The sequence below is a fragment of the Gaeumannomyces tritici genome (genome assembly GCF_000145635.1).
Source record: "Gaeumannomyces tritici R3-111a-1 unplaced genomic scaffold supercont2.4, whole genome shotgun sequence".
NCBI lineage: Eukaryota > Fungi > Ascomycota > Sordariomycetes > Magnaporthales > Magnaporthaceae > Gaeumannomyces > Gaeumannomyces tritici.
Genome location: NW_008804548.1, coordinates 310,306 through 322,541, shown reverse-complemented (window position 1 = coordinate 322,541; position 12,236 = coordinate 310,306). Strand labels below are relative to the sequence as shown.

The window sequence follows — 12,236 nt, the reverse complement described above, 5'->3', positions numbered from 1 at the left end:
ATTTCTCTATTTGACATCTAGAACCAATACAATAGCCAAGATGCCAGCGCCAGACGAGCCCATCCAGACCGTCTTCGACGTGCTCATCATCGGCGCAGGGCCGGGCGGGCTGGCCATGGCCTCGCGGCTGTGCGAACCCTCGCCCTCGGCCCTCTTCACCGACGAGGAGCACCAGCGGTACCACTGGATCCGCAAGCACGGCAGCCGCATGTCCCTCAAGCGGCGAAAGAGCGGCAGTGTGATCCCCAAGCGAGGCGGCGGCGGCGATTGCGAGAAGTGCGCAACGGCCAAGTCGCAGCAGCAGCGGCAGCCGGGCTACAAGATGCTGGTCCTCGACGCCACTAGCGACAATTGGCTCGGACGCTGGAATGGGCTGTTTGGCGCCTTTCAGATCTCGCACCTGCGCAGCCCCATGTTCTTCCACATCGACCCGGCGGACCGGGACGCGCTGCTGGCGAGGGCGTACGAGCGCGGCCAGCAGGACGAGCTTCTCGAGCTTCGCGGGTGCGTCGGCAAGGAGATCAGCAAGCACTTGCGAAAGGCGAGGGCCTCGAGAAACCCGAGGTAAGTACCAGAGGATAAGTAAAAGCAGGACATATGCAACCGGACGCGGGACTGACGGTTGTGGGTGGGTGCACTCCTCGCTTGAGCAGACGCCACTCCATTGTCGAGATCAACGAGCGGGAGAGAAAGGACTACTTCACTCCGCCCCAGTCGCTGTTCTCGGACCACTGTCAGAGCGTCGTGGACAGATACGGGCTTCGGGACGGCGTTCTCCGCCACGAGAGCGTGCTGGACATCGAGTACAGCTCTTTTCAGGACACCCAGGACGATAAAAAGCTCTTCAAGGTCACGACGGATAAAGGTGGCATTCACTTCGCCAAGACGGTAGTTTTGGCGGTCGGTCCCGGCAACGAGCCCTGCATCCCCAAGGACATCGATGGTCTACGCCACACGCTTGGAACCCCGCTCCCGCCGCGCATATGCCACGCCATGATGATCAAGGGCGGCTTTCCAGACCCGTCGGTCGGCACCATCATCGCGGAGGGGAAGCGGCCGGCCAACGTGCTCGTCGTGGGCGGAGGGCTGACATCGGCGCAGCTGACGGACCTCGCCATCCGCCGCGGGGTCAGCAAGGTCTGGCACCTAGTGCGGGGTCGCAGTTGTCAGATAAAGTACTTCGACGCGGACCTGGCCTGGGTGGGCAAGTACCGGAACGTGGAGCAGGCCAACTTCTGGGGCGCAGAGTCGGACGTGGAGCGCCTGCGCCTGATCCGGGAGGCCAGGAGCGGCGGCAGCATGACCCCGATGTACCACAAGCGTCTCAAGGCTCATGTGGCCGCGGGACGACTGGAACTGCGCACGGGAACCAAGGTGACGGCGGCGGAGTTCGACGAGGAGTCGCAGACGTGGACCGTGACGACCGAGCCGGCCCTCGAGGAGGGGGCCAGGATGCCGGCCTTCGACTTCATCTACTTCGCAACGGGTATCGACGCCGACATCGGCACACTACCTTTCCTCGACGGGCTCCGCCGGTCTTACCCAATCGAAACGCAGGGCGGCCTCCCTTGCCTGAACGACGACCTGATGTGGTGTGAGGGGGTACCTTTATTCGTCACCGGCCGCTTTGCCGGCTTGCGGTTGGGTCCGTTCGCCACCAATCTCGGCGGGGTAAGGACGGGGGCCGAGCGCATCAGTTGGGCTATCGAAGAGGTGCTCGAGGCAAGGAGGCGGGAAGGCGGTGACGGCCGTGACAGCAACGATGCAGAGAGTGGTCTTTCGGAGGCTGATATCGACGAGCTCGACTTTGTCACTGGGCGGAACAACATGTTCCGCAAGCTGAGCATCGCGGAGGGTGATGAGTGGTAGGTGAGCAACCTGCCGTGCCCCAAGAGCTTCCCGTCGTGACTGTGATAGATACCTACCACCTACCTACGAGGTAGATAGCCGCCAGCAGGTGGCGAGGCGAGTCGGGAGGTCGGCACGGGACCAAGACGGGGGAGGGGGAGATAAGATGCCGACAGCCAGTAAGAGGAGACGGGCCGATGGGGAGGGGAGCGAAGGATCCAGGACGATGGCGGGATTCTGCAGCTCGCCGTGGAGAATGCAGGCATCGTGGCATTGTGGCATCGTGGCAGGGCACTACGTCGGAGGCTGTCGTCGGGGACGTAGCATTGGTTGCTGCCGAATCCGCGCACGGGGATTTTGGCCCGAGCCAGCCGCCCAACCAAGCCAAGTCGACACGGTGGTCGACAGAAGTCAATAAAGGCAGCTGCATGTCCCGTGTTCCGTGTTCCGTGTCCCGGCTGGCTTGGCTGGCAGTGCGTGAGTAGGGGGCTGTAGTTATATTAGGTACCTGCCGCAAGGTAGACTCGATGCAACGCTTGACAAATACTTGCATGGCCAATAAGCGGCTCTGCCAGACCTTGAGCGCCTGGAACCTCGGACCCCGTAACCGAAGACGGCTTGAGGCTTGGCGGTCCTATTGAGTGTGGCGAGAATGATTTGTATTTCCAGCCCTTGGTGCTGATGCCGTTGATGATCGTAATCGTGATGTGGTGGTCCCATCAATATTGATGCGGGTGTTCGTGTTTTGTTGGGTCAAACGAACAGACAGAAGACGCCATTGAGGCGATCGACAGACGCTGACTACGGCACTCCCGCTTCTCTGACTCGCCCCAGCAGCCGTGGCTGGGACCAAATGTATTGCATCATGGATATGGAAAGTGCGACCCTGCTTCGGATCGTGGGATGGCAGAGGATGCCGCCTAAATCCCACCCACTCCAAGCTGAGCCCATCGATTTGGCTCTCATGGGCCTTCACGGTGCTGACCCCGTTGCCAAATTGCAGCCCAGCCAGCAGCGGCTGCCGGCCTAATGCCAACCCCGGCACAATATTGCACTAAATTGCGCCGATTCTTGCCCAGTGGAACAACGGACGCTGGGCTGGACACACGGCTGGAGATGGTCAGGCGCGCTGTTAACCTTGAGGCCGATTTTCTCTTTCTTTTTCTTTTGATACCCATGGCTTCGCTCCGACTCCTCGCCTGTCGAAGCCATTCCTCGTGGCCCAGCCATCCTCAAAATCAACCTTCACCCCACCATCGGGCTCCAACATTGAGGGAGGCTGTCCTCTCGTGGCGCCCTGACCTGTACCTTGTGGCACTCCCTCAACCACGAAAACGAACAAACATCGACGACAGGACCCCTCGATAGCCAACCGCGGTGACGAGTGGGTTCGAGTGCCTTCGAGAGGCAACGTATTCGCCGCCGACATGCCAACCCCTAGGGTCAGAGCCAACATCCAACACACGCCGACCGACTAGGTCTCCTACTACGCTCCTCGATCTGCGCCCTCCCAGTCAGGCTGCCGTTTTTGGAGGAAGGCCGAGATGCCTTCACGTTTATGAGCTGTCCCAAACGAGAAGTAGTACAAGCTCCTTTCGAACTCGTCGTCGCGACCGAGACTGTCACCTAAGCGTCGATTCATGTTAGCAACACGCCGCCGAGGAAAGTTCTGGCCCAGGCCATGGAAGGAAAATGACAAAAAGGAGGAAGGGAGTGGCGTGGAACACAAAGAAAGAAGTCCAAGGACCACGCACTTCGACAGATAGCCTCCTTTGCCAGCTGCACCGCTGTCGAGCTCAGTCCAGCAACCTGCTGGGCAACCTTGATGGCGCCGTCGAGGACTGCACCCGGAGGAAAGGTGCCGGCAATCAGACCATGGCTGGACGCTTCTTCAACGTCGATGATGGTTCCGAACAAGATCATCTTCATGGCCTGTTTCCATCCCGTCAGCACTGGATACGCCCTCCAGCCCTGGAGGTTGCCAGGAGACCAACCTGATACTTGCCGACAGCGTTCGTCAGCCGCTGCGTGCCGCCTGCGCCAGGGATCAGCCCGATCTTGACTTCTGGAAGGCCAAACTTGCACCCTTTCGAAGCAAAGATGAGATCGGACTGGAGGCAAGGGACGAAGGTCAGCAAGCATATCCTTACACGATCCATCCAGGCCGTCCAACCTTGGCTCGGTCAAGGAAGTACCACATACCATCAGACATATTTCGAACCCCCCTCCAAGCTACACGCGCAACACACCAATCGAGCAATCGGTTAGCCAGACGACCTGGGGTTGGGCTGTGATGATTCAGAGGATGTTGGACGCTCACAGCCATGGCCTCTACGGCGGCAAAGATGGGCTTCCTAAACGACGACATGCCATTGCAAAGGTCTTCTAGGTATCGGTGCTTTCTAGCGCCCTCGGCGTCGATCTCGGATATCTCCTTGATGTCCGCACCAGCTGTAAGGTGTCAGTTTCTTTGCGTCCCGTCGTTCTACTAGCGTGGCTACGCTCAAACTCCATCCGCTTGTTCTCGTCCACCCTCCTCCCTCCCGCAACAGTTTCAGGGCGGGACTTACCACAGAAAAAGGCCGGGCCGCCTGACAGCACAACAGCCTTGACGGAAGGATCGTTCGAGGCAAGTGTCAGCTCGCGCAGGAGGTTGTTGATCAAGGCCTGCGAAAGCGCGTTCCTCTTCTCGGGGCGATTGAGAGTCAGCACAACCACGCCTGGGCAAGGCGTGCTCCTCGTCACCAGAATCGGGTTTCCTGGCATCGCCGCCATCGCTTGTTCAAGAGAGCGCAGGTCTTGCTCGCTCATGGATTTGTCGATGTGGGTGGCAAGTGCGGAAAGGAAGCTGCGCAATTGACTTGTGCAGATAGCTTCATGCACGCGTGAAGTTTGCAAGCTCCAGTGTTGCTTGCGGGGCAAGCTCGACGACTACCGACGATCGATGTCACACTGCATCCCAGCTTGACAGAAGCTACTCGACAAACGGCACAGCACGACCAGGCTCCCCAGCGTCCTTCCATTGCCGCCGTTACATATCAGATCAGACCTCGTCGACATTCCAGGATCACCCCATCTGTCCATGTTTGGAAGAGGCCGGCGTGGGGCAAGTCAGTGCCCTTCATCGTCTTGTCGCGTCTCTGACGGCCAGCCATTCCCCACTCCAGCTCCCTGTCGCCCACTCCCAGCGTGACCTGATCGCCAACCGCCTCCAAATGCCACCGTCCGAAGTCGTCGAGCGGGGCGCCAGCGAAATGCCTTGACAGTCTACCTGCCATCTGCCTTTACCCGACCGACATGCCTGCCTGCTGCCTGCCGGCCTCCCTAACGATCCGTCCGCCTACGATATAGCCAACCGGTCAGTGCCCGAGCGTGCAGGCACATTCATGTCGAGGCCTCGGTGCCGCCCCCGGCTTGCGCAGACGCACGCAGCGGCCTTCGGAGCCAGGCTCCGTCGGGCCGAGAACTTGGAGATGATCCACGGATACACAAATTAAAACACCATCTCAGGCCGCAGAGACAGACGGGCAGAGGAGAGGGCCGTGGGTTGTGAACATTGAGCTAATCATTATCAATCATGGCGAAAAAAAGGACGGAAACGGCCTCTGACCTGAGCACCTTCATTTTGCTGTTCGCGCCGGCACCCCACCCGGACCAGTCTCTGGGAGATTCCATCAATGGGGAACACGGGCTGGGACTTTTCCACATGCCAGACACAGACAGCCCGCTGATCCATTCACGCTCAGGGTTGACGGCATATCGGCCAAGCGAGGCAGGGGCTGCGCCTGCGCCGCACTGCGCATTGCGCGCCCCAGATGCCACGCGAGGCCCTTGCGCCCGAGGTCTGTCGCTAGTGGGCACTCGGGAACTTTTTTCTTTTTCTTTCTTTCTTGCTTTTTTCGGCACACATCCATGACCTTCCCCCATCGATGGCGGCTTGTATGTACCGATCAATGCCAGATGGAGCAACCTGGGCCGGGACGGCAGCAGGGTCGCCCTCGCTTGGTTCCCTCGCCAATCTTGCCACCGTGGTCCATGTTTTGGGTGGGCCGCGTAAAACTGCGCTGCCACCACTACCTGGACCGCTACATAGGCCACTGCTTGGAAGTCCACGGCCACCGTCTCCAGTGTTTCCGAAACGGAACCAGGAAGCGGCAGGAATACCCTAATGGCATGGGTGCGTGCTATCAACACGAGGTTGCCTCACCCAGCAACAACAAACGGGGCTGGAGATGCTGGAGACACAGAAATAAACCACCGTGGAGAGGCAAGATCACTCGAGGGGCTTATCTTACACAATCATGCGCGCCACCACCGAGTGCGAGCTGCGGCAAACATTAATCGCAACTTCTGGGTCCTGTTCAAGGATTTGTGCAGAGACAGAAACGGACGACGGCGGACTCTCCCGCACCTTTGGCATGCCTCCTCGTTGCGACTTTCGGCCTTGCCTCATTACCCCCGATTCAACCCCGTCATTCCGTCATCGGGTAACCCCTGGTACGTCACGCTGCGCCCGGGCGGCCTCTACATCCCGTCCAAGATTGAACCTCTCGTCGTGGAGTCGTGGATGCCTCCCAAGCCGATGCTTGAGCTAGCGGCACGGTGCCATTGGAAGAAGGATAAACAAAGAATGCGCCATAGCGGACAACACCCTACCGCCCTTGCCATTTCCATCTCCCATGCTCCCCCGCCCCTCCAATTTGATATTTACTTTCCGTATGTTGTGTTGCTTTCCGGGCGTTGAGTCTTGCAGGTTCTGATCGCCTTGGTTATTCATCAGCCGTGATGCGAGCCCGGGTTGCTCTTTTGGTTCCTTTGCATGTGCTTAATGTAGATACCTGCCTGAAGCGGAAGGTCGTGGCTGTCGCTTGGCCCTGGCGAGTGGCAAGCTCCGTGCCAACTTGCGCCGGCCACCAACCGCCCTCGACAGCCCGCGGGCGCGAGCATGCAACCCACAGTCAAGGCGTGGCCCCGAGCACCATTGTCCTGGCAAGAGACGCCATGATCCGCGAATATTCGACGTGCGGAGGCGACAGCGACGTTGCGATGGCATGAAAGGAGGCAACTGCCTGGCGGGCGTGTTCATGCCGTCAAGGGACAAACACCTGCCATGTAAGGCCGGTATGGATGATGGCCACTACTTGGCACCCCGCCGAGATTGTCTTGGGGCCAAGGGGGCTCCACTTTGGATGCCGCCCAGACCTTCTTGCGGTGCGTGGGGCGCTTCTGTTCTAACCCAACTCCCGAAGGGCAACCTGCGGAAGGCTCTCAAGGTCCCCCAGCGCGCACGCGTTTTGCAGCGGTGTTGGTGGCCGAAAGAGGTGCCGGCATGCGACGGTGGGGTTGGCACCAAGCCAGACACGGCCTCAGGGGAGCCTTTGATCGCTGTTCCTGGGCCATCATCCGTTGCTCTGCTCTCTCTCGCCCGATAGGATCATCCTGACAAGGCGGGAGCTATCTCTCTGATCACCCTGCTTGTTTCGACCTTGCATTCCTCGTTTTTTCCCTTCTTTTCCGCGCGCACCAAACGGCCGTCCTTCCGAACCAAGAAGCACGACCCCGCCAGGAACCTCAACCCTCTGGCCCGCTCCACCTCCTTCCGTGGGCACGGGGTCCTCGGGATGAGGACGCTAAGCCACCCACGGCGCAGGGATGCGACTGCGCGGTATCTCTCACTACCCTTCTCGTCGCGGCCGAGGTGAGTGGACCGCTGGAAGCTGGGTCTCCGTATCGGAGAGTCGTGCCCCCTTGTCTCGACGGGCCAATGGATGCTTTGCGTATGGGGTCGACGAGGGCGGCTTTCCGCATGGCCCATGTTCGAGGTCCGGCCCCATCCGGTCGCCTCTGGGCAAACGTCCTCTACGTACGCGCCGTCCTGGACAGCTTGGTCAATGTTGCGTTGCAGCAGCGCATCGTCATGCTTGGCACTGTCGCAGGCTGGTAGCCAGATCGGATACGAGCAGGGGGTGCCCGAACGGCGCCGGGAGGGGAGCCGGACGGCAAGGGGGCCAGGGATGTCTCCTTCCATGTTGCCGAATCCGCAAGTTTCCTGGCCAAGGGCGTGATTCGTCTTGACGGGTCTCGTCTTTGGACAAGGAGCAGATGGTTGCATCGTCTATAAAGGTTGCTCCCGTCCGCTCATGTTAGTTTTGCCGAACTTTATCTCTCCCTCAGAGCTTCCATAACCCTTGACGGCCCCAACACGTTTCTCTCATCCATCCTTATGCCGAGAACTCCGTCGTCAGCTACGTGAGCGCCTTCTCGGTCTTCCTCGTCGAAGCCCCAAGTCTCTCAACCGAGTAGTCTGGAGCTTCATACGCGGGATTATACCTGCTAGCCATAGCCTCGTGCCCCCTATTCTCTGTGGCCTGTCTACATGCCCCTTATCCTCTAATTTTGCAACTCCGTCAACCCGACAAGATGACCATATCCGGTCTTCTATCCCCGCGGACGTGGGATGCCGCCACCACGGAGGCGGGCAACGGCGACCCCTTGCGCTTCAGCCGGGGGCCCAGCGCAGCCATCCCCTTCCCCACGGTGACGGCGGCCTTCTTCTACCACGCGCAGATGCACCCGCATGCCCTGGCCGCCCGGGACCTCTCCTCCCTCGAGAAGGGAGCGGGGCCCGGGGCCGTCGTCAGGGAGGTGGACTACGCGACGCTGGCCACGCGCAGCCGGCGGCTGGCTCACCAGCTGCGCAAGCTGGGTGTGCAGGCCGGCGACCGGGTCCCCCTGGTAGTCAAGCGTGGGGTCGAGATGCTAGTCGGGATCCTGGCGGTCCTGGCGTGCGGCGCCCAGTACGTGCCGCTCGACGGCGGCGTCGTGCCCGACTCGACGCTCGCCTTCGCCCTGGAGCAGGCCGGCGGCGCGCCCGGCCGCAAGACGGTCGCGCTCTGCCTCGCCTCCACCGAGTACCGCGTCCAGGCCGTGCGCGAGGACTGCCTGACGGTCGTGATTCCCGCCGATGACGCCGGCGAGGCGGACGAGTACGAGAAGGCCACGGATGAGTTTGTCGACCTTGCGACGCCCGACCATGGGTGCTATGTGATTTACACGTCTGGTGGGTTCGGTCTTGTTCCTGGCAGGGTTGGCGCCGCTCAGATGCTAACCGCGAGAGTCTGCAGGAACTACTGGTACGCCAAAGGGCGTCGATGTGACGCATCGGAACGTGACCAACCTGCTTTGCCTGTCCCCTGGAGGGCTGGGCATCAAGCCTGGGATGCGGGTTGGTCAGGTCCTCAACATCAGCTTTGATATGGGTATGTTGTGAGATCGTTCTTCAGGCACCAGCTGGGTTGTTTCTCTATCATTTTGCTAACAAGCATGGATCTTAGCGGCATGGGAGATCTTGGGATGTCTGTGCAACGGCGGAACCCTGGTCCTGCGGGGCTCAGACTGGCTGCCGACCATCCGCGAGATCGACGTCCTGATCTGCACCCCCAGCATCCTGTCAAAATACGACCCCTTGACCTTCCCCAACATCAAGACCGTGGCCACCGCGGGGGAGCCCAGCAACCAGAGGTGAGCGAGAAATTCGCAAGAACATTCGTGCACCCCCCGAAATCTCGACAGCGCTAACACTAGCCTCGTTCTCATCTTCAGGCTCGCCGATCTGTGGGCTACCCATGGCACCTACTATAACTGCTGTGGCCCGACAGAGACGACCATCGTCAACACCATGGACAAGCACGTGCCCGGGGCACCCTTGTCCATCGGAGCGCCGACGCCCAACAACTCGGTCTACATTCTCGACGACAACCTGGAGCCGGTGGCCCTGGGATCGCCTGGGGTGATGTGGGCGGGCGGCCTCGGCGTCTCCCGCGGCTACATTGGCCTGCCGGACAAGACGACCGAGAGGTACCTCTGGGACAAGTTTGCTCGTGACGGGTAAGCGACCCACAATCCCAAGTAACTAGCCTAGCGATGATGAGTCTTACTAACGGGATCGACAAAAGCGTGATGTACAACACGGGCGACCTCGGGCGGTGGAACCCCGACGGCACCATCGACATTCTCGGGCGCGTCGACGACCAGATCAAGATCAAGGGCTTCCGCGTCGAGCTCGATGGCGTCTCGGCCTCGCTCCTCTCTGTCCCCGGGGTCACGCAGGCGGTGGCGCTGCTAGTCGACCGGGAGATCCACGGCTTCCTGGCGCCGGCGGGCTGCGACGTGGCCAAGGTCAAGGAGCACATGGCCAAGCGGCAGCCTTACTACGCGGTGCCCACAAAGTTCCACCTCCTGGACGACCTCCCGCACACGGCCAACGGCAAGCTCGACAAGCGGGCGCTGCGCGGCCTGGCCAGCGCCGAGCGCAGCATCTCCCCGTCGGGCTCCGAGACGGCCCTGTCCAAGACCACTACGGGGACCACGAGCAGCTCGGCCAGCTCGATCGGGAAGGAGAAGGAGCAGGAGCAGGAGCAGGAGCAGACCCCCGCGGCGCGGTCGCCGGACCTCTCGCTGCCGCTGCCGGAGAAGAAAAGGCCCAAGACGCAGCGCAACCTCGTCTACCGCGTCTTCATCGTGTACCGGTTCCTGTTCTCGGTCGTGGGCGTGGCCAACGTGGCGGCCCTCGTCTGCATCCTGGCGCTGGGCGTCGACCGGCGGTGGCTGGGCACCATGACGGCCATCAACCTGGTGGTGGCGGTGCTGGTGCGCCAGGACCACGTCATCAACGCTCTCTACAGCGTCTTCTGCTCGGTGCCCAAGTCGTGGCCCCTCGCCATCCGCGCCCGCGCCGCAAAGATCTACCACCTCGGCGGCGTCCACTCGAGCGCCGCCTTTTGCTCGGGCGCCTGGCTCCTCGCCTTCAACCTCTCGGGCGTTGTTTGTTCCGCCACCGAGTGCGGCGCCGGCGCCGGCGCCGCGCCCTCCATCGCGACGGCCGTGCTCTCGTGGCTGCTGACGGGGCTCTACTGCGTCATGTTTGTGTTTGCCTACCCGACGATGCGCAAGAAGTACCACGACCGGTTCGAGCGCGTGCACCGTTTCGTGGGCTGGACCATGCTCGGCCTCTTTTGGGCGCAGACGGTCGTCGGGGCCGCCGACGCGGCCGCGGCGTCGCAGGGGACCCTCAGCCTCGGGCGGGCCTGCCTGCAGTCGCCGGCGCTCTGGATGCTGGCGGTGGCGACGGTCAGCATCGCGCTCTCGTGGACGCACCTGCGCAAGGTCAAGGTCGAGTCCGAGGTGCTGTCGGACCACGCGGTGCGGCTGCACTTTGACTACACGGTCCCCGTAAACGGCAGCTTCGCGCGCGTGTCGAAGCGCCCGCTGGTCGAGTGGCACTCGTTCGCGACGGTGCCGGCGCCGACGGCCGAGGACGGGCGGCGCCCGGGCTACTCGCTCGTCGTGTCCAACGCGGGCGACTGGACGCGCGACGCGATCCGCAACCCGCACTCGGAGCTGTGGGTGCGCAGCGTGCCGACGTGCGGCGTCATGCGCATCGCGACGCTCTTCAACCGCGTCGTCGTCGTCGGGACCGGGTCCGGCATCGGCCCGCTCCTGGGCCACGTCCAGCGGCCCAGCTGCCCGACCGCGCTCATCTGGTCGACGCCCAACCCGGAGAAGACGTTTGGCCGGGGCGTCATGGACGCGATCCGCAGGACGATCCCGGACGCCGTCATCCACGACACGCGCGTGCTGGGCAGGCCCGACCTGGTGGCCATGTCGTACAGCCTCGTCCAAAGCTTCGGGGCCGAGGCGGTGATTATCATCGCCAACGAGAAGATCACAAAGAAGGTCGTCTACGGGCTCGAGACCAGGGGCGTGCCCGCGTACGGCGCCATCTGGGACAGCTGAGGTGTTGCTTCGGGGCTTTTCTTTTTGTCAACGACCCCCTCCATTTATGGCGGAGGTGGGGGCGGCTTTTTTTTTGTTTCTGTCACTTCTGTTTCCTGCGCTTCAACCTTTATTTTTCTATTTCGCTTCGTAGGATACCTATTTGCTTGGTGGACTTATTCCTATTTGGTGTCGTTTCCTTTCTACACCTTTTCATAAGTTGATGGACGGCGCGGGGACGAAAAAAAAAAGCAGTCAAGGGGAAATACAGAACCCCAGTTAGGCCGTCAGACAGCCTTACACCACTATTCGCGTCGCTCATTTTAACGGGCACAAAGCCACCCATTCACGGCCAATACAAGGCAATCAATAACACTTTCCAACTTGCTTTTTACTGTCAATCGCTTACTGTGCATGCATGCCCACCACAAAAAAGCCTTCTAGCAAGGAGGAACAGGAATGACGACAAGAATAGAAACAGGAATAGCAACAAGTTTGGGAAATCCCATAACTCTCACGATTATCATTCCCAAGACCTATAAGACTGCCCCTTCTTTATGGTGGGCGTGCTGCGCTATCCCCCCGCAGCCAATCACCGTCTCCGTAGCCGGCAC

The 12,236-nt window shown here is 61.0% G+C and overlaps 4 protein-coding genes across 4 annotated transcripts; 3 read left to right on the top strand and 1 right to left on the bottom strand.

Annotated features, from left to right (window-relative positions):
• Nucleotides 1–40: 40 nt before the first annotated feature.
• On the top strand, nt 41–1,869 carry GGTG_07513 (FAD binding domain-containing protein; the record flags this gene model as incomplete). The annotated part of the gene is made up of 2 exons (XM_009225337.1): nt 41–564; nt 654–1,869. The coding sequence occupies 2 exons, from the start codon at nt 41–43 to the stop codon at nt 1,867–1,869; spliced, it is 1,740 nt and encodes a 579-aa protein (XP_009223601.1).
• A 788-nt stretch (nt 1,870–2,657) lies between these two features.
• GGTG_07512 (enoyl-CoA hydratase/isomerase) lies at nt 2,658–4,893 on the bottom strand. The gene is made up of 6 exons (XM_009225336.1): nt 4,419–4,893; nt 4,169–4,299; nt 4,051–4,080; nt 3,843–3,959; nt 3,603–3,780; nt 2,658–3,474 (listed from the first exon to the last, which is right to left on the bottom strand). Exons 1-6 carry the CDS (start codon nt 4,657–4,659, stop codon nt 3,335–3,337), a joined length of 837 nt encoding a protein of 278 aa, XP_009223600.1. The 5' UTR covers nt 4,660–4,893; the 3' UTR covers nt 2,658–3,334.
• Nucleotides 4,894–5,883: 990 nt separating this feature from the next.
• On the top strand, nt 5,884–8,263 carry GGTG_07511 (hypothetical protein; the record flags this gene model as incomplete). The annotated part of the gene is made up of 3 exons (XM_009225335.1): nt 5,884–6,025; nt 6,168–6,564; nt 6,683–8,263. 3 exons carry the CDS (start codon nt 5,884–5,886, stop codon nt 7,278–7,280), a joined length of 1,137 nt encoding a protein of 378 aa, XP_009223599.1. The 3' UTR covers nt 7,281–8,263.
• Nucleotides 8,264–8,268: 5 nt separating this feature from the next.
• Nucleotides 8,269–12,011, top strand: GGTG_07510 (hypothetical protein; the record flags this gene model as incomplete). The annotated part of the gene is made up of 5 exons (XM_009225334.1): nt 8,269–8,908; nt 8,973–9,107; nt 9,183–9,369; nt 9,451–9,735; nt 9,804–12,011. 5 exons carry the CDS (start codon nt 8,269–8,271, stop codon nt 11,641–11,643), a joined length of 3,087 nt encoding a protein of 1,028 aa, XP_009223598.1. The 3' UTR covers nt 11,644–12,011.
• Between the last annotated feature and the right edge of the window lie 225 nt (nt 12,012–12,236).